This window comes from Anguilla anguilla, chromosome 11 (assembly GCF_013347855.1).
Source record: "Anguilla anguilla isolate fAngAng1 chromosome 11, fAngAng1.pri, whole genome shotgun sequence".
In the NCBI taxonomy this organism is placed as follows: Eukaryota; Metazoa; Chordata; class Actinopteri; order Anguilliformes; family Anguillidae; genus Anguilla; species Anguilla anguilla.
The window spans coordinates 31,548,064-31,570,046 of record NC_049211.1 but is presented as its reverse complement, the minus strand read 5'-3'; the positions used below and the strand labels follow the sequence as shown (position 1 = coordinate 31,570,046).

The following is a 21,983-nucleotide window of genomic DNA, read 5'->3' as shown; positions in this document are numbered from 1 at the left end:
CCACATTTATAGATTCATTTCAGTTCGTCCTAACAGATATACTAAGTAATGAACTACTGGCACATCCCTGGGAGATTGGAAGACTCTTCTCACAAGTGAGTGCGAACCTGATCAGACTTTAGCAGCTTAAAGGAGGTGAGGAATATAAGTAACAGTGCATACATAGGCAGCTGCATGCAAAATAGGACACTGTGAAATCATTTCCAATTGCTGCTTGTTTTACATATAACAGTGCATTTAATTCAAAGACAGAAGCCTTCAAGCCGATAGCCTGTCAGAAATACAGACAGGGACCTGAAGCAAGAAAAACGAAAAACTAACAAACCAGAACAAGTACATCGAGGGCGCTGAACTACAAACCCAAACAGGCATTAAATTAAAGGGGTTTGGGGTTCTCAGAGCTGATATCTGCTACCTCAGCCAGATATACTTCACCTATTAAATGTTTATTTTAAACATTGCATTGGTGCACATTTAAAGCACATTTGAGTTTGAGTTTGAGTTTAAGCTTGAGTTTGATGGAGGCTGGGGAGGGGTGAGAACAGCAGACAGCGAGAGGCCGGCTCACCGGACAGTTTCTTGTGCAGGTGCCTCCTGCTGCCGGAGCCGTTGTCCTGTTTCTTCTCCAGAGAGGAGTGGAGGGTTTTCCCGTTGGGGATGTGCCCAGGGGGCAGGAGGGGGGCCTTTGGTATGGAGGGGCAGTTAAGGCTGGGCCTCAGCGACGAGCTCACGGCGATCGAGGCCGAGGGGGCGTGGCCGTCCGACGCCTTCAGAGGGATCTTCTCCACTTTCACCGCCGGAGATAGGCTGGGGAGGGAGCCCAGATATCAATCGAATCGCCCCCAAGAGGATCCCCTCTCTGGCCATCCACAGGAGAAGCCCCTCACATCTAACATAGCAGAACCTCATGGACTGAAAGTGTATGAACATTGAAGGTCCATGTGCTAGCGCCTTAGCGATATCAAAACTCATTTCCGCCATCACAGTTGGTAAAGAATACAGTGTGGGGAAAATGAACCAAGTCTCATTTGAAAAAGGATCAGAACAAACAGTTTTTTAAAAAGTCAATGATGACAGGCCACTGAAAAAGAAAACTTACAGAAAAGCGTTATGGCTGCACGATGACAGCAGTCTGTAAAAACAGAAGGCTGCAGTAATGCAAGTAACACTTCCAATCAGTAAAGAAATCACATTCCTGGGTTTTCCCATGGGTCACTACTCCAGTCCAGGCCAGCGGGTTGGTGGTGGAGGTGGAGGGGAGGGTGGGTCACTTACAGTTTGTGGTGGAGCACCCTGAGGTGTGCGGGCAGCTTCTCTTTGGCCGTTTTGAGGATTTTGGCGTTGGGGGCAGAGCCGTTGCGGCGGGACACCAACGTGGGCACGGGGAACGCGGCCGACGGGTGCTTGCTGGACGAGCCGTGTCTTCTCTCTGGTCAAGGAAAGTGGGGAGAGCAAAAACAACCATAAACAGTGGGTCCCCAGTTGGACAATCTTGAATCTAAACAAAAGGCCACACCAGGGGAGGCGGGTCACTGCAGATTTATATGGGATCCAATTCCAATTCCATTCCCCGTTTTTTACTATGAAAACAGACTTCTACCGGCCACTGACTTTTGAGCAAGAAGAGCAAATTCAAAGTTTTCTGTTACCTGACTGTACGAGAACAACATTAAAAAAACTCACTCTAAATCCATACGAGCACCACTCCTGAAACAACATTCTGAGCAAAGGGTTTTACACGCTTTGGACAAAATCCTTACAGCACAAAGACCGTGCAAATGGACGAGAGGCATCCGTGGCATTAGAGAAGACAGACAGAGAGAAGAGACACAATCAGAAAAAAAGAGGTTGCAGCCAAGTTTACACCTTTGATTTTTTAAAAAATGTTTTAAAAGTCATTATTTTGATAACTTACAAAGAAGATAGTGTTATATAACCAAAATGATAAGATTTCAAATGAGGCATCATTGCATCCACCAATTTATGCTAGCTAAGGCCAAGGTCATCATTACCGTAATGCTTATCACTCATTCCCATGTCATATAAGAGGTTGTTACGGAAATATATAAAGTAGTTATGGTAATGGACATAATCCAGTTAGCTGTAGATAATGTAATTTCATTGAGAATCTTACATCATTGCATGTAATCATACATACGTTTATTTAATATAATTTGTAGCTATTAACATGAAGGTCAGAAGAGAGGAAGAGGGCTGCTTTAAGCGCAACAGGGGAGAAGCACAGGGAGAAGCTTTATAGCGAATGAGCTGCTTGAGGAATACAGAAAGGAAAGAGAGATGTAGAGAGAAAACTGAAGGACACCACACGCACGCACGCACGCACGCACACACATACACGCATGCATACATTCATGCGCGCACACACGCAGGCATACACAGGATTTTCCTGCACAGAGAAATATTTGGTGAACATCGAAGTTGAGAAAAAAGGGGAACAAACAATTAAAACTTGTTAGAATATTGTTTTTTGTTGGCAAAATACAGCCCTCTTGAAAATTGGAGAAAAGCAAAGAGAGAGAGAGAGAGAGAGAAACATGACAGCACACTCATGGGCTCTGTGGGCGGGCCAATCACACGCAGGGAAGCTTGGCATGTCGGTGTTGCTAGCCCATTAATTAGAGCTGTGAAGGTACGCGCCGGGAGGAAGTCTGACAAAATCCTGTTCTGTTCTTTAATCAATGATGTCACAGTCTGTAATATGAATTTTTTTCCTGAAATGGATATTTTTTTGTGCATTGACTATTTATTTATTTATTTACACATTTATATATATATATCTAAACTGCCCACTGGAGAGCTGATTTGGATAGTTTTGCTGTCTGGACCTCATTTCCACAGCCTCCAACATGCAAAAAACTCATTAATGCACATAACAATATTATTATTGAGGTTTTTTTTAGAGCAACGCCTTTTCAAAGAATGTGTTGATATTCATACAAGCCACAGATCGCATTCAGGATAACTTTTTCTTTTTTTTTTACACTCATGAATTGAATTTGAATTATTAAATCATATACACCTGGTAGAACATCCATCAGCTCTCTATACAGGTGAGCAAACAATACCAGAGATTCTAATATAAACGTGTAAGCATCTTACAGCAGGCGATATGACAGAAAGCAAAGGTTTCAACTGCAACAACTGTAGCAGCTTGTAATCCTCGGACAGGACAGTAGGTGTCACCAGAGGACCTGGTATGCCAGAGAACCAACACAGGAGCCAAGATCCCCCCACGTGCACGCTCCTGGTACTGTATAAAACAGAAACATTTTGTGAATAATTTGCATATCACCCTTCGGCGTCATTAGTCCTTCAGGAAAAAGGTCCCCGTCCCACCGCACTGCAATCACGCTTATGCCGACACATGCGTATATATGTGACATCATCGTCAAAGGGATATAAAAATTAAAAAGACAACAAGGAAGTGTTTGACTGTACGTGCTGTTCCAAGTCTGAGACGCCAGACTCACAGGAGCCCCAGACGGCCCTCTGGGCCTCATCTGCAGAAATCTCCAGCTCCAATTATAGATCAACCGCTCCTCGCTTTTTTATACAGCAGCTTGGTGCCCTTGAAATCATATTCACAGGGATGAAGACCGAAATGCTACTTAAATACACTGCAGAATTAAACCCATTTCAGCATCTTGGACGGGGGGCTCCACGCTAACATTTTTTTCTCCAAGAAGCACACGCGTACCTCAGTTGAAAAATTCAGGAGCACACTATGCATCCCAATTAGCTGAGGTGCGCCTAAATGATCTCTCCGGTTAGCGCACGTCAATTTTCTAAAATGGCAGCGTTGCAGGGCCCTGCCGGACGCTGCCGTGCGGCGGGCGGCGCTCGTCCTGGGGGAACCGTCGGTAATGACCGCCCGAGGGAACGTAACGGCGGGTGGGAAGAGCGTTTTACCGGCCGGACGACCTCCCGTTTCCCGCCGAGCGCGCACGTGCGCAGGCCAAACTCTTCCCACGGGAAACAACGTCCCAGAACCGTCCGGGGCGATCCGGCTGCGTCGCCAGTCGTTGGAAACGTTCTTTCGTGGAGTTGGGCCAAACTCCTTTCCGACATTAACGATAGTCTGAGGCTCATTTGGGATATGAAAACCTGAGAGATTATTTTTCAGCATTTGCAGGCCTGTGTGCAATGCCAATTCAACGGCAAAAATATAACCCGATATCCAGAACCGGTAATACACACGAGAGTTCAGTAAGCACTCAAATATCCTCCTAACTCTGCTTTAATGGGTGATTCGCCCTGACGCTCTTTCAATAAGCCAACATTCTAATCCCGAAGGACCAATGAAACAGAACAATAAAACGCACTGCTCTGAATGCCTGTGCTTGCCTATAGAGAAGGACAAGGAGCCAATGGTACGAACGGCGAAACTACACTGATCCCCATAAACATAGATCATATTATAAATAATACAGCAATCCAACTGGAAGAAAAACCTTCTGTAGCGTCATGCAAATTAATATTAATGAGTAATACACGCATGCCTAACAATGTAAAAATCATAAGCTCCACTTCAACTGCTTCACTTTTAGGCCATGCTGTTGGTTATGCCAGATATGTACAATGCAATACATTAATACTGTTGATTTCAGCATATTATTCTGTCAAGATTCATGGTAATGGGTGTTACCACACCCTAATTATATTTACATATTCGGGAACCAGTCAGACACACTACAAAGGGGACGCAAAATTTATATTCAAAACTTTAACAAAACAATCATATGTTCCAAGAAGGAACCGTCACTCACCTGCAGTCCTGTTTGACTGAGTTCCCTACTGACAGACAGTGGTTTGAAATGGTCTACACCATGGCTACTCAAATCTGGACCTCAAATCCAAATCCGGCCCTGGTTTACTTTTCCCCCTGGTAATCAACTGAACAATTAGTGCATTTGATTGGCCACAGGTATTCACACCTGACTCCCAGGTAAAGGGATGGTGGAAATCCAGCAGTACTACGACCTCAAGTGCCATGGTTTCAGTAACAGGGGACTACATGAAAGCTCCTGAAGGAACATGAGGCAGTAATAGGATAACTTAAACCAAATGGATACAGCTCAAATAAAAAACATGAGCAGTCCTCGACCAGTCCTCGCACAGAAAAACATTACAAACACAAGGCCTTAATGCTAAATGCACAAAGTCTCAGTGCACCTCAGTGCTACTTCCCTCAACACACTTTATACAGTAGAGTAAGAAATTAGCTTTGACTTGGTAAACGTACAGCACAAGCTACTGATGGGACGTGGGCATCATCCATCCCTAAATAAAGAAGCGTTCACACAGCGACCCAGTAGGAGTCTACACAGCTTACTATCAAAACCACACATTGAGAGGGCAGTGCCAGGGTATGTGCCCACTGGTGCCCAGGGACTGCCTCCAGTAATGATTTAAGGTTTAAGCCTTTAGGACAGATTCTGCTCTGACTGTAAACAGTGTTCCTCATTTCTGCAGAAATCTCCGAAACCTGTTAGCATCCACCGCTACAAACCCAGCCAATCAGAAAGCAGGCAGACGGATCCAAGGACACTTCCAGCCGTCACATTTGAGCTTCTGCACGATGTGTCTGATGTGTCATTCTGCCTTGTACTTTTCTGATGTCACGCTGCTGCAGCTGAGCAGGCCTGGGCTCTGTTAGCACTTGGATGTCATCACCTGCCATGTCCCGTCTTATCATTCCTACGCTGATGACACACTACACTCCCCCCCCCTCCCGATATGTTCCTCTCAGCTTGCCTACAAGACATCTGAAGCTGGATGACAAATCATCGAGCTCATCTCGGCTAAATTTGAGATTCTCCTCCCAGCGAAGTCCTCCCACTGGCTGGAGCTATCCCTTCATCCCACATGGCACCACAGCGTCACCCTCTTCATCCACCAGGAATTATAAAGAGGTACTGGAAAATAGGGGTGTCACAGCGTGTCCAAAAATATCACGGTTTTACAGTATCACAGTACAATACATTTACAAAGAACACAAGAGGGTGGTGAAAACTGAAAGAAAAATTATTATATTTATAGTGGCAACCCTGTCAGATAACACATACAGGGCTGCGATGATTACTTCTTATGAAAAGACCACCTGTTATGGAAGCAGGAAAAAAGTATAGCATATATACCCATGGAGGTGTATTTTAATCGTTTTTTCCCAGGGCGGGCAGAAACTGCCGCCGTGGGCTATGCATGGCAAGTTGTGGTCGGTCACTCACTCATTCACGAACGACCTTTGAGGAACGTTTTGTGGGACGCATGCGCAGGTGGTGCCAGCTAAAATGCGTCTGTGGAAGTGAGCTGCGCCATGGGCCTGGACGGTTAAATGCTTGTCTAAAAATGTCAATGGTGCAGCAACCGACAGATCATTCACTGTGACCTACCGTGGTGAAACCGTGATGCTGCAACAACCCTGCTGGTCAACACATTTGGCCTCTCTGAGAACATTATGGCAATTTGTTGGCCATGCAGATTCTTACAGTACAACATTGAGGCAATCCGCCCCTTCCACACCCACCTACTCAACCCAGCTCTTAGTCCTGCCACTGATCATCTCCCACCCGGACCGCTGCAACTCCCTCCCTGCTGGCCTCCCAGCCTCCTCCAACAGACCCTCCGCAGCTCGTGCCAGACCCTTCATTGGCCACCAGCATCAGCTCGCGCCAAACCCAAAACCTTGGAGCTAGCCTATTGGGCGGCTAAAGAGCCGGCTCTGTTGAAAGCTCATCAGACCACACACGCCCGCCACATCCCGCAGAGCACCCGGGAGACGCAGGGGTGTCGCGCCGGGGCGGGACGCTCGCAGGTCACGGTACGGAACGACCCTCAGCCGAGCTCCACGGCGCGGAACTCCCCCCGGGCCCCCGGCTCCGATTCGGCCGTTCCCCTCGGGTATGTGGGACAAAGGCCGTGCCGGCGCTCCCCTGCCTGCTGGCGTGTGTCTGGAGCGCATTCCTGTCCCGTAACGCACATCACATGCACGGGCCACAGCTTTCTATTGCCAAACACAATCCATACGAGAGCCGTTGCCCGTGTGCGTATTGCGTTTCTGTTTGCGTCGGAAATATAAACAAGGTTCGTCCGTCTCCGCCAGAAGAGGATTATGTGTCGCCATCACTGCGATTCGTGAGTCAAGACCGGGCGGAATGTATCGACTCAGTTTATAGGAGAAGTCACATGCTAATAATGACAAACACCCATCCAAAACACAAGTAACTTCATTCAGAACATATGTATGATACTCAAATAATTTTAAAAAATTGAATGCTTTTTAATACTACTGTTCAATTACTACTACTCCTAAAAAATTTATAATAATAAAAATATACAATAATAATCATCATCATCATCATCATCATTTTTGTATGTATAGATTAACAACGTTTTACAAGTTATTTTGATTGTGAATAATAATGAAAGATAAGAATAATAATGATCATTTGCATTATTATTCACACTATTGGCCTATGGACAGGTACAGGTTATCACTGCCCTGTGCTGTTAACCACCACATTATCTACCAGCAGCCAGTCTGGAGGAGCTTTGGGATTCAGGACTGGGAGTATAATGTGGGCAGCAGTCAGAAATAATCTAAAAGGACATTTCTAATTATATTCCCTACTGCCCCTGCAACAATGGCGCAATTATGCAAAACCTCAAAAGCGCCAACGCAGTGCTAAGAGACATAAGCGTCACCACCTACACCTATCCAGCTAGCGAACTACCTATCCATATGGTATGTTACAGCCAGATTTGAGAAGCTGGGCTGATGTGTACAAGTTACGCCCCGTGAAGGGAGAGAACCACCAGTCAAACATCCAATCCCCTTTCAGCTCACGGCACAGTTTCCAACAGCTCTTACCCAAAAGAAGCTTCACCTTGCCATGGCATGGCATAAGGGTTTGTTATGCACTGAACAACATCTGCATCCAGCCAATGAGGGCTCCTGTAGTATCATTATTATCTTACCCGCTTGTGTCATTGTCTAATATCTTGCATAACTGGTTTGAGCTTCAGCTATTCCCATTGTGAATGCATTGCTTTTTGGGCAATAGCAAGTAATCTTAGTGGTGAGCAGTCTGGTTTAACAGAAAACACGTTCCCACTGGCAACTGCGCAGAACCAGAAATGATCCTGCTGATTCAATAAACATGGCTGCACCCTAGTTTCTGCCAAAAAAAAAAATAAGGTGGACAAGAGCTAGCCAGCGCTGGGGCAAATTAGAAATGTTCCTTCTGGCTTACCGTAATGTGCTTGAAAGGCCTGTGGTTTGACCACCTGACTGCAGCAACTGCACATCACCAGGTAGAAGTCGTCTTGCGCTGGGCACTGTCCAAATATGGGCATGTCTGCACGGAGAGAGAACACAGCAAACATGTTAAAAGACAGGTAGATACATAGGAAAAACCAGATTTATGGATATGATTATTCAACATCCATTTCTAATTTGTCAAAAGTCAAATACTTCAGGTTTCTGGTAGGTTAGGCAAGCGCACCATGTACATACAACACTGTACCACACTGTTTGAGATGCAGTCAAACCTCTAAACTAATCTTACTACTTAAAATTACACTGCGGATCACCACACATGAACTTATTGAAAATTCCTACCAGTCAGACAAATACAGGTAATATAGTACTATATAATAATATAGTAATATATTAGGCCATTCGGTAGCACCTGGGGGACCGCAACCTCTCCCAAAATTAGCAAACTGCAGTTAACTACTGTTAATTCTACCCCTATCTTCTCTACATTTTGACTGACTTTGTGCGTCTTCTTGCTCATCAGTGAGAGGGAGAGAGAGCAGACAAGCACACGCTCTCCACTGAAACATGCAATGTCAAATCGCTGCTTCTTCTTACTCAAATTCCAGTTAAACCCTGAGTCAGAGGAGGATACTTCCTGTGCACTTTTTGCAGGCAGGCTGCGGGAGTCCCATTAACCAGCAGGGGGAGCTGGTGCGCACTGAGACGAGTCAATCCCACCAACAGAAGTCTCTCCCCCCTGAGGGCTTCGCTAAATTCATCTTTTTTCCCCGCCGTGGGGGGGCTGACGGCCACAGAGGATGCGGTCTGGATTCCGTACCAAACCATGAGTCACCCAGAACACCAGCTACCCACTGTTTATGAAAAAACTCCCAGCACAATAAAGTCAACAAGCAGCCTGGCTAATAGGAACTGCTGTGATTTACATGCGCTCATCTTTGTCTGATCTCTATGTGAAATATATGTAGGTTGCTCAAGCCAGCATTCCTGGGCTTATTAAAAGTTAATCCTGTTCTTAGAGCTGTATAGAATGTAGGTCCATTGCAATAGCATTGTACCTACATAGCTTTCACCCAGGGCTGATTCCAACACCACACGAGCATTAAAGACACTTCACACAAACGTGTAATACCAGTATGGCCAGGGAAGTCCAAGCAACAGGCGAACGGCCTCCCAAAATCTACAGGTATTCTGAAAGGTGTCTCATCACTATTGCATTACAACAGTCACTGGGCATCCTTCAGTCTGTAAGTAAATTATGAGTCCGGATGGTTTGAGTGGCCTGTTCATTATGTGCGCTTATATCTTCATGCATGATTCCAATGCTGAAATAAAGGACCACATCCTCCATTTAAAGCCCAGAAAATGACTCAGGAGGGAGTATGTCCTCCTGCCAAGTGTTTCAGTGAGCATCGAATCCTGACTGTGCCCGCGTATCACAACAAACTTTATACTGCATCGATATGCTTGTCTCTGAGCGACTGAAAACATATTTATGCAACAGTAAAAAATGCAATCAACATTTCTATAAAATTTGAATATTTTCTTTGCATAGTGGAAATTCTGGAAATTATGGGATCTGTTAAACGTAACACTATATGTGTTCACCCAGGCGGCAGTGACTGCATTAACTAGCGTGTGTGATGCTACAATGTCAGCATCGCACACGACCTTTATAAACAATGTCTCACGAGTAGGAGCGGCCGGCCTAGGATCAGGGTTCCCACGCCCATATCCTTACCTTATCCATTACCAACTAAACCGCAAAACTGACCCCAGATCAGCGCTCGAGACGTCTTAATTACTTGAGACGTTTTTATGAATGCGGGGCTCTGAATGTGAAGCGAGGCCAGCTGCGTGCGGTCAGCGCAGTTCAGCGGGCCAATAACGATGCGATCCCCGCTGAGGAGGGGTCAGCACGCGCACCTTTACGACAGCAGCCAGCCTGAAGTCCGCGGGAAATGGGCCTGGGGTGACGGGTCAGCTGATTTCCTGAGTACTGTAAGGACGCTCAGTTGGCAAGCCAATGCAACAAAGTTACACAGTACAGTACATGCCTCTGTTGATTGGGGTTGTTAGACACGGATCTCTCTGTACTCAAAGAGCAGTCAATCCGAGCCAAATGTTATTTAATGCCCAGTTTTATTTTTTGCATGACCTCAGAAGTTCTCAACTTATCTCAGTACATAAGCATCAGCCATGAAGGTGAACAGTTAGACAGAATAAATAGGCAGGCCATTTAAATATAGCAAGGCGTAGGCAGGGGATGACTGTGAACCTAGTCTTTTCCTCACAGTGGACAATTGTGGCTGTTCCCCATTCAATCAAGTACAAACTGAAATACAAACTCAGTATTCTTCACTGCAGTTTTCAAAACAGGGATGCGTGTAGCTACTTAGATTTCCATATTTCAGAGATTACAAGCAACAGCTGTCACATTCATGTTGATTCAATTTTTTTGGGGGGGGAGGGAGTGACGATACATTCTAGATTTGAAATTTCACAATTGACAAGGACTAAGAGTTCATTATGAAATTAATTGGCTTGGTGGGTTGTCAATCATGAGCACGCATTTTTGCAACATTGCATACATTACCTGCGTGACTCGCATCACTTATCTCATAATTGGCACTGGTGAGATCTGAATCATGGAATTTTCATATCCGTGAAACATTTTCGTCCTTGTCCAAAGCAGTGGAACCTTCTGTTTATACACCACATTCATTTAGCAGATGCTCTCATCCTATGTCCTAAGTTGCTCTGGGTAATACAATATAGACAATGCAGAAGAACAAAGTAAATGCCTGTTTGCCAAATTAACACTTAACTCACACATGAATAATGAATCAAATATAAAATAATCGCTGTCACATACTACAGAGGAAGAAACTGAGTGAAGAGAAGTGAAGGAGAAAACTGATAAAAACAAAGCAGACAGAAACAATGTACTGTCACACTATGTCTCAAAGATAGAGCTAATTAAACAGGCTAATTAAGAGATTACAACAAAGGACAAACAAAATGAATCTCATCCACACATCAGAGCAGAAGATGTTTGCAACTTCTGAAAAATCGTAGAGGGTTTTCAGTCACTTAACAACGCGGAAGCGCTGATTATTTGTTTGAAATAAGACACTGCAAAATGAAAGTAACGCTCGCAGGCTTTAAACACTTTAAAGAACGTTCGGTTTTTGCTTCTTGTTGATGCTCGGAAAAGAAGTCCACAGTGACCCACACTCCTGGGGTTGAAACAGCTCTGCACAGCAGGAACCGAATCAAAGCTTCATGAGCAGCTTTAAACCCATAAAAAATAAATAATGGGAAAAACAGGACTCGAACACTTCTGAATCCCAGACTTACTACTTTCTAAATTGAACGAGACAAAAGGCCATATTTACTAAGCATGCCGCATATTACCGTCAGGGCTGAAAAATTCCGCGTCGCCGCATGTTCTCAATTTAGCGCGGTATTTACTAAGACTGGTTATGTAAATGAGCATAGCCTCAGCGAGTTCCCGGTATTTATGTTGTTCCACCGAGGAGAAAAACTTTATGGAAGGAAATCGCAGCTAATGTAGGAGAGATTTTCTATAAATGTCAAAGTTTTTGGGTTTTGTGCATTTACGATTACATATTCAGCCCCGTACTATGAAATTTTAATTCAAACAGCTCGGACAAGTCAGTCGTCAATAGGCGTTTCAATTACATCCATAAAGTAATCCAGTCGGATTATGTACACGCAGTCCGATGTTACATTCATACCTCCTAGTCAGCATGAATGTAACAGAGATGCGGAATAATTGTAATAGTAAATGAAAACACCAGATAATGTGCGTACGCACTAAAGTTAATAAAGGAAAAAGACAAAAGGACACTACATGTAGAAGGGTTTTCAAAACCATCTAGTGTCCCTAATCTCCAAATCTGAAGCCCTGTCCATGATCTCCCAGGGCACCAACTCTCGTTTCCTCTTGCTCATTGGGGTTTATTTGACCAGAGGGAAGATTGCCCCCTGCTAGCCCACCAACACCACTTCCAGAAGCAACTCAGTATTCCCTGGTGGTCTCCCATCCAAGTACTAACCAAGCCCACACCTGCTTAGCTTCAGCCATTCAGCAGGAGCAGAGCGCATGGAGGTATGGCTGCTGGCAAATAGTTAATAGTTAATAGCTAATAGTGGAATTGGAGTTATCCATTATTAACTGCAGCATAGCAGCAGCAGGCTAGTTTATGGAAACCACTGCCCATTAGCAATTATTATAGAATTAGGTAATTTGGGTAAACTATCACTTTAAATTGGACTTATTTTGGGACAGAAAAAACTAGGGTGAAAAACTCAAATAAAAAAATTGCCAATCACTTCTGCATGCTTCTGTCTCCAATCTCCCTCAATCCCAAATTTTAGGGATGCCTGGGATGTAGGGACTCTCTCATTTTACCAGTGCAAACCTCTGGTGTGGCACCTTTTTTTTGTCTCATTAATGTCTATAAAAGCACCGCAAGTCCTTCGTACATATGCCCCAAAATAACACAGCTACCTGTCAACATTACTGAGAGTGTTAAAAATAATTTCCATTGTTCTTAACGCTCACAACCTTGAGTGTGTACGCATGTGCAAAAAGAAATGAGACAGGCTGTGGTGGTGACATGCATTTTGTGGTTTTAGGTCATTAAGAAATTTGTTTTTCTGACAGTTTCATTGCACAGTCAAGAATCCTACCATTACACTACTAGTGAGTGAAGTGGGTAAGCAGCCCCTCCTCCCAGGACCTGATGCAGCACAAGTATCAGGAGGTGCTTTCCGACAGCGTACTACCACAGAAATGCTTTACTTAATATACTGTGTGATATCAAAATACATTTAACCATGAAGGGTTTCTTCATTTCCAGGAAGTGAAATTTACTTCACATACATTGTATGGTGTACAATTTATGTCAAGATTCAAATGCTAATTTCTCTAACAATACAATGCTCTGACTTCAGAGCATATTAATTTCAGTAAATATCCCCACAATTAAAAATAATGAGTCTTTCTAGAGGTATACAGGGTTATGAATTGGTAGGTCTCACTCAGCGCTCAGCAGGGAGGGGGGTTCATTTAATTTCTGTTCAGAGGGTTTCAGACAAAGAAATTAAATTTAATGCATTACATGAATGATCTTACGTGGATGTCTCCAATACATTAATTGAATTTAATGTGATTTCCTGGATTCCCTCTGACTCCCACCTGATGCACTGTACTGTTGTGAACAGAGCCATGCATATGCAATCAAAGTTCCTTAGTCTGACTGCCACTACTACTTCCTTAAAGCTATGATCAAGGATTCAATTCAAGTAGTCTAATGTGGCTTAGGCAATAATAATTGTACGGTATTCCAAATAGTAACAATAGCAAGCGTTTAAAACAAGAAACAGCAACATTACGTAAATGAACTACACTCAGTAACAAGCAGTACTCAGGAAGAATGAGAATTCCAGTGTCTGAAAGAGTTAAATTAGTCGGGGAACCGTGATGCTGATGAGTCCTGATGTGGCTGCACCCTCCATGTGTTCCGAGACAGGAGCCCGTGAGTCATAGCTGAGGTGAAGTTGAGGGAAACCATTATTCTGAGTCATTCCGAGGGGAGCCGAGACACCAGGGTCATGATTCAGACGTGACCATCCCCAGCCTCACGTTAATGGCGCTTTCTGCTGCCGAGTGAAATATACTTAAAGGGCAAGCACCACATAACGGCTTCCCCCAAAGATATTGGCCCGATTCTTTTTAGTCTCAAGGTTTTTCATTACATTAAGCTGAAATTGTTCTTAGTATGGCTTCGACAAACTGATCACTCTTGACAGAAACACCTGAAGTCACCCTGGAAAATTGCTTCTGTGATGTGTGACGTAATTTTGGAGAACAGAAGCAGCTCTGCAATTAGACCTTTGGGTTGAAAAGATGACACAAATGGACAGCATTTGGTTGAAAGGATGACAGAAATGGACAGCACTGAAATATTTAATTCTGAATCAAATTATCAGTGACTCAGATGACTCTGACACTGTTGAGTAAGTGGAAGACATAATCACTGATCCTGAAGTAGTATATTCACAGAACGTATTACTCAGGACAATTCTGCTCTTGTCATTACAAAAGCCAAGCAGGAATGCTATCAAAAAGGATACGCTACTGACGTTACAAAAGATGAGCAGCCGTGTTAGCAACAGGGATCAGCTATTTTCATTACCGAAGACAAAAAGCACCAGGAGATGAACTACCACCACAACAGTGTACGAGTCCTATCAGGAGGGATTAGCAGTGCTCTAGAAGGCACACGTTTTGTTCACCAATCAAGAATGTACAGCAATAAGTGAGCAAAGAAATGGAGGTCAACTTGGCACCCTTTTTGCTTATGGAGATGTGGGTGAATGTGAGAATGGTAGATCTGGACGGCATCACTTGGTAGGCTGGCTGAATTATTTCATTATGTGGGAGAGTGTGGAGTCACCTCTTCCACTTTCATCATGAGCACACAATAAAGCCCATACAAACATAGCAAGGGGCCCTTAATACCCACTTTGCATGCAGTTCTTCATTCAAAGCTGAAACAAGCATACGCAGTGCTCCCAGCTCTCAGTCAATATACTGTACTTGGTAAAAACTGCAAAGGATGCAAGGAAACAAGTCTTAGTCTATCTCCCAAACCATTCCTGCCAACATTAACCGATTGTCAAGGACTTTCATGGGCTTTTTAAAAAATTCACCACCACCTTCCAAGATATTTGCTTTATAATTTGAGCATTGTTGGCATTAGAGGATGCAAAAAAAAAAAAAAACTCAAAAATAAAAATTCTAAATTCTGCAAATTTTAAAATCAAATCAAATATATTTATACATCCCATTTCTTTGCAATCTGCTGTGACTTCTACAATGCTGGAGTATATATTTAATAAATTAACAACACACCCCAAGCTGCTTTTTAGCTAGCTTATCGGCCAATTTTATTTGCCTCCAGCAGCATCCATCAAGAGGAACACGGCATAGAAAGTGTTAACAATTTTTAATGTTTGAATGTTGAATGTTTTGGTGTTATCTACCTGTGGCATCAATTATCTCTTAAATGCCAGGCAGGCCAAATAAATAAATAAATAAATAAAATCTAATTGGTATACCAACCTGAACAGACATTATGCCACTGAGGGTCGTTACACCTTTTAGATGGCTGTGGATTCTACTCCAAAGTTAGTGAAAGCAATTTGTGCAAACTTTCCTTATTTCCATAGTTTTCATTTAACTTGGAGTCAAATAAGTACATGTAAACAATGACAGATCCACATAGTTTACAAGGAAAAATTTGAAGTTTTCACAACTGGAGCAAAAACAAAAAATATTTTTACATCACCCTCATCAAAATACAGGCAAAATATAACATGGCAGTTTTAAACTTCTCTGAAAACTATTAAATAGAAACTCGATGTGTTATCAACTGAAACCGTGAATAATTTCAGCAGAACGGCAGTTCTAGAAACACTGCCTAGAAGTATACTCTGCATTCTCTGAATGATGACACAGCCATAGCATTCATCAATTTGTAAATAAATGTCACTCTGACTCAGATGAACAGGAATGCAATGCTGATCCTCCATAATTATTCCAAGATATAGCCTACATGTTGTTTGACAAGTAATCAGAAAGGAGTTGTTTAGCTTCATGTACAAACAACTGCACATGCATACAGATACCAAGCAGAGCAAAACACTATTTATACTTTGCAATGCAGAACAATTTAAATGTAGTTTAATATAGTTGATAAGTGCCAAGAGGAAATCTTGACCAGAGAGGAGAGAACCAGAAATAAATACTGCGTAAAATAATGAGCAGCTCCCACTTCAAACATGCTGTATATGACTTGGCCTTTTATTACCTCTTTTATGTTATTATGCCTGTGATGTTGTATAAAAAAGCAGAAGGAGAGAGAAGTTAGAGTTTTTCTTGGCCAAAAATCAGGCAAAGGTGGCCATCTCAACCAAAACTGAACAGGGGTTAAACCTAAGCCACAATTCCTAGGGCGAGGTCTTGAAGCTCCTATGATTCATGTAGCAGACATTCTGAGGAAGCCGTTTCACCCTAGCGTTACTGTGTTAGAATCCTTTTCCCTCACAAGAGAAATTTGTGATCCCCAATATACACATAAGGGTGGATGTATATGGTAGTTAAACCCTAGCCACAATTCATAGGGCAAATGAATTAACTGAAACGCATCACATTTATACTGAACGCATTCTGAGGAATCCATTCCCACCCACTTTTAGAGTTAGAATCCTTTGCTTTAGCAGGAGAAAAAGAATTGCATGGAGATTTGCATTGCCTTATTTTCGAATGACCCTACGTTTGGCTGTCTATGCAATAATTATACACCAGCAGCAATCTGAATAACACAGTGATGTGAAACCTACTGATTTAGAAACAAGACATTTATAATAAACAGATTCACCACAACACTATTTATTTATGTAGTACCTGTGTTTTTTTTTATATATTGAATTATCCAGTCAATAGGCACATATGGGAATTACATAAATGCTTTTCTTTACTGAGTTCAGCCATGTTTGTTCATAGTACATCATTTAACTTGCTTAATTTAACTTTAATTGACTATTCCCGTTTTATCCTACTGTAAATACAGAGGACATTTATATATTTTTGGTGAGAATTAATACTACTTGTTGTGTATCGTTTGCACATGCCCTGGTATTCCACAGTATCCCCCCCCACCCCCAATATCCAAGATTTTAAAATAGAAAATATGAGTTTTTACAGTAAAGTCGTATTTGTGAGATTACTCCGATAATTTAAAAGGTGTGTTTACGAGATTTTAAAGTTGTATTTCCAAAGTTCTAAAGTCGTATTTCAGAGTCGTTGCGCTCGTTGCGGTCCAGGTGATCGTATAATCCCACCACAAATTGGAAATTTCTAGAGCTTGGCACTCCATCTACTTCATACGTGAGGAAAGACATACAACATATTTAGCTGCTGTAAACTTGCCTAAAAAGTTTTACATTTTCAAGGTCTGCTTTTCATATGAAAAGTTATAATCATTAATTGAGGTTCAGCATACCATCAGGGAAGTATTATTGGGCCTTAAAATGTCTGATATTCCTCATTTTCGGCCCTCACAGTGCAGACAGTTCAGGCTTACTTCTGAGGCTTCACAGCCTAGGTTGGCTGAGGGCGCGCTTTCCTGACTTGTTAAATATGCGTAGCTATGAGCTTTACAGCAGCACAGGTTTCTTCTTCCTTGTCATCGCCTTGTCCCTGAGGTGCGTCAGTGTTGACTATGCTACAGCACCACTCTGGAGTAGTGCCGCCGTTGCATGCTCAAATTGTAGTAATGTAATGTGCTCATTGTTTTTGAAATAGGCTTTATTATTGCTGAAACCAGCACGTTTTTGTCAAGGCACCATTTAAAGTGATCAAGGCATGCATACATCGGACTGTACAGAACATATGAAGAATTGTGCAAAATTTTAAAAAGTAATTATGATATAATTAGACTATTAATTTTAAGGCTACATTAAATAATGCAAAGAAATAATGCAAATTAAATTAAGTATTCTTACACGAAGAAAAGAGCTGGCACCTCAATATCAAAACAGTTCTTTTTATATTTCATTTTCACGCTACAGTTTGTCCAGTAAACGCATTTCTAATACTTTATATTATCACATCAGCAGTCATTAATTTTCTGCTGGTGAAAGGAATTATGTTATTGAATAATACAGACCGAATAATTGCACCAAAACTTTTGAACATTTTACAGTTCACTTGTGTTGCTTAGAAGCTGCTTGGGAACAAGGGTACTAGGCATGCTACAACAAAAGAAAAAAACTGATGGCATTAAATTAGTAAAATATTACTTGCCTCATAAGTATGAAAATATTTTGAAATTTCCCAGAAATACAAAAAAAGTCATTAAGTATTTCTTGTGTAAAAGTAAGGTGATTGATTAAGCTGTACAGTGAACACAAGCAAACTTGCAAAGCAACATGACTCTGAGAAGTGCATTACAGATGTAAAATGAGTAGCTGTTCATAGCAGCACAGCCTATGTGTTTATAATGATCTGATAATGATCTACCCCTCCCATGAAGTAAACAGTACAACAATTAATAGCTGCGAAAACTACTTCGCATTTCTTTGCCCCAGTTCAATTTCACTCTTGTTAAAAAATAAACCAACCATTTCTCAAGATACAATTACTGTCCATGCTGTGTACATTTTTGCATTTGTGTACACATTTGGATCTGCCTCCTTACCCTAGCAACTGAAAATCCACCAAATACACTTGCTTCAAAGGGAACGCAGATAACTGCCGGTGCACGAAGTCTAGCTGTGCAAATCCCCCAAAACAAAACACACCTTCTCCAATGAAAAGCACTCACCGTCTCTGCAAAGCCGCATGCCTTCCCGATTTTTCCCGCACTCTTTCAAACTTTCCTCCGATTCTGTACCTAAAGAAGCGATCGGATAAAGCCACATAAATAGTTAGCTACACTTGCAGGAGCTGTGCTACTAGTAGCAATCCTCATATTCCAAAACTGCATGCATGGAGAAAAAAAACGTCGAGATCTTCCGTTTCCGTAAATCTCAACACACGTCATTTAATTCTTTTGAAATGTTAACTCCTCACCGACGTTCCCGTTGAGTTTGGCAGCATCGACCCAGTTGCTCCAGGGCTGTCCCAACAGTATTTCTGGACTGGGCAGAGATCTGCGCTCCCCTACAGTCGCCATTGCTGTGACACTCTCTCCCTGCTGGATCTGCTGCTGCCTTGACTGCCTGGTCGCTTTGCGCTGCTCCCGTTTGACGTCATCATCGGCCCTTTCCGACATTCTTTCCGCTACAATGTAACAAAACAGCAGTGAGCGTTTAAGGTGGTTAACAAGCACTGAGCATTACCTGACGTGGTACGATTGCACGTTTCACGTATAACCGGTTTCCTACACATATGTCGTGTGGTCAAAGAGGGTCGTCTGGGCTATTAACCATTTCTTGTTTTGATAGATTAAATATAGCGGAGATATACTCAACGGCGCCGCCATCTGATACGTATATTCTGAGCGGTACAAGCACAGATTTAGGTGATAAAACTTTAAGGAAGTACCAAACTAACAACTTCACCGATGTGCGCAAGAAACCTGAGGAATTCTAAGGAGTCGCTTACGAGAAACTACATTTTGCTTATCGTCGGTCGTATGTATTACTACCTAGCCGTAGGCTGCACTTATATAATTTCAGCTGTACACGTAAAATTAAATATGAATGATGTAATAAGCTTCAGAGATGTATTCAATAAGAATTATTGCACAACACATTATTATGGTAGCCTGTTCCAGAATTACAAGCATGTTTGGTTTTATCATTAACCAAAAACGCCAAAAACGCCAAAAACCAAGCAATGTGGATTCGTGGTCAGTTTCGTCACCAAATAGAAAAATCGTACATTAATATCCATGTGCTTATACAGGACAAGACTGAATCAGTAGTACGGTTATAATCCAGTCCGATGACGATATGGTCCATTAAAGCTTAATTGTCAACTGTGGGGTACTTGTCGCTATGACCACTGATTCCCTGCTTCCTTAAACCTCACAGTGTTCCGCACGTCAAGTCCGCGTTACTCCAGTCGCAGCTATTGCGTCAGTACAGTGAATATGGGACGAAATACACAATTATCAAGGAATTCTCATCATATTATCCACTGCGTGGAAAATCGGAAAGTCGACCGAGGTGAAGTTGAATAGGCTATTCAACAGATATTCGGACACCCAGTCTCTCCGACCCTTTCCCGCTTTGTCCCGGTGTTTAGAGACACAGACATTCATACAGATATTCAGACACCCAGTCTCGTATCGTCTTATTTCACCGACTCTTCCCTACTTTCCGTTTAGTCAGTGCAAGTTGTTAGGGACCGTCCACAAATTACAGATTACAAATTCTTTCAATTTTAATAGCTCCTCGACAAAAGGACCTAGAAACTTTATTACATTACATTACATTACAGGTATTTAGCAGATGCTCTTATCCAGAGCGACTTACACAACTTTTACATAGCATTTTACATTGTATCTATTTATACAGCTGGATATATACTGAAGCAATTCCGGTTAAGTACCTTGCTCAAGGGTACAACGGCAGTGTCCTTACCAGGGAATCAAACCTACGACCTTTTGGTTACAAGCCCAGTTCCTTACCCACTGTGCACTCCGTCCTATGGAGTGTAGCACAGTGGGTAAGTTCAAATGGGTAACTTCAAACCACTTTTAAATTGTTCACAAACAATGGACACAGGTTGCACAGCCTTTGCTCTGTCCATTTTCATCTCATGCAATATTATATGAATATTTCAAAGTTAGGAATTTCAATAGCTTTTTGGTCACATGACTACACACCCAAATCCCTATTGGATTGCTCACGGAGTACTGACACATGTTGCACAGCCTTTGCTTTGTCCATTTTCATCTCACACTATTTTATATGAATATTTTCAAATTTTGGATATTCAATAGCTTTTAGGTCACATGACCTAGACACCCCAAAACACTATTGGATTGCTCACAGAATACGGACACATGTTGCACAGCCCTTGGTTTTATGAAAAAACGGAATAACACTTTTTTATTGATGATTGAATTATAAAGTTTGTCAACAGACAAAAGGCCTCTTGTAAAAGGGTTTGGGAATGAAAAAAAAAAAACACTCAGCAGACAAACAGCAGATAGACACAACATCAACAAACAGAGAAACCAGCACATCACACTGGTCGTGGAAATCCTTTGGTTTTCTGAAAAATAGATGAAACATTTTTATGTTAAAAAAAGTGTATCAACATTTTTGATTTTCATAGTCTGACAATTTTCTGGTCTGTGTGACAGTTGTCCAAAGGAAAATATAGAATTTTATTTGTTCAAAAATAAAAAATTGAATGTTTTTTATTGACTTACAAATGGACATCAGCAACAGAGACAACAGAATAAATTGTCTGTTCAGATATGCATTAGCACGGTGTCATAGCATCAACCACCATGACAAAATGATAAGTGTAAAATGAATCTGTCCGCCAGGGAAAAGTAGTTAAAGAATACTGACATAGCATATGATGTACTGTACTTGCACAGGTAATCCAGAAGCACAAGTAATCATTGTAGAATGATCCAACTTGCCCTGTCACTATGCACTTCAAACAGTTCGGTCTGTCCCCCATGGACCTATTTTATTTCTGAAGTGAATCTGTTCAAAGCCTCGGGTATGGAGGAGACCTTAAAAACCCACAAATCTACAGAAAGATACCAGATACCTTCCGTTAAACTTGTGAAGGACTATAGTGTGTTTTTGTGTACAGTTTATGTGCTTTTATCTACTGCTCGGTTAGAGCTTTTTGGGTGTGTCTATACCTGTGCTGACTGACACTTAAGAGCAGCCCTGGCCCCGCCCTTCGCCTTGCTCCATTGTTTCATGTCCAGTTAGACTCTGAATGAGTGAATATGCTTAAGAATTCATGTCTGGGGGCTACTATATGGCGCATCGGGTTAAGGCGCTGTTCCAGTTTGTGTATGGGTAGCACAGTCTTGTACAGCACTCAGGCTGTGCTGATACTGATTGTGACCAGCAGTGGCCTGCAGTTCAGCACATAGTTAGCTGGAAC

The 21,983-nt window shown here is 42.3% G+C and overlaps 1 protein-coding gene across 3 annotated transcripts in view; it reads right to left on the bottom strand.

Annotated features, from left to right (window-relative positions):
* Positions 1-20,182, bottom strand: part of LOC118207899 (ataxin-7-like) — a 34,130-nt gene extending 13,948 nt beyond the window's left edge. For 2 of the 3 annotated variants that reach the window (XR_004761479.1, XM_035382082.1), the window contains exons 1-5: positions 18,969-19,677; positions 18,721-18,789; positions 8,274-8,378; positions 1,276-1,429; positions 569-807 (exon numbers count right to left, since the gene is read on the bottom strand). Coding sequence is in view for 2 of the 3 variants with exons in the window: in XM_035382082.1 (XP_035237973.1) it covers positions 569-807; positions 1,276-1,429; positions 8,274-8,378; positions 18,721-18,789; positions 18,969-19,170 (769 nt within the window). In the remaining variant the exon portion in view is untranslated. Of the gene's footprint in view, positions 1-568; positions 808-1,275; positions 1,430-8,273; positions 8,379-18,720; positions 18,790-18,968; positions 19,678-19,781 lie in introns of those variants that run through there. The other variant, XM_035382083.1, reaches the window with a different exon arrangement.
* Positions 20,183-21,983: the final 1,801 nt, after the last annotated feature.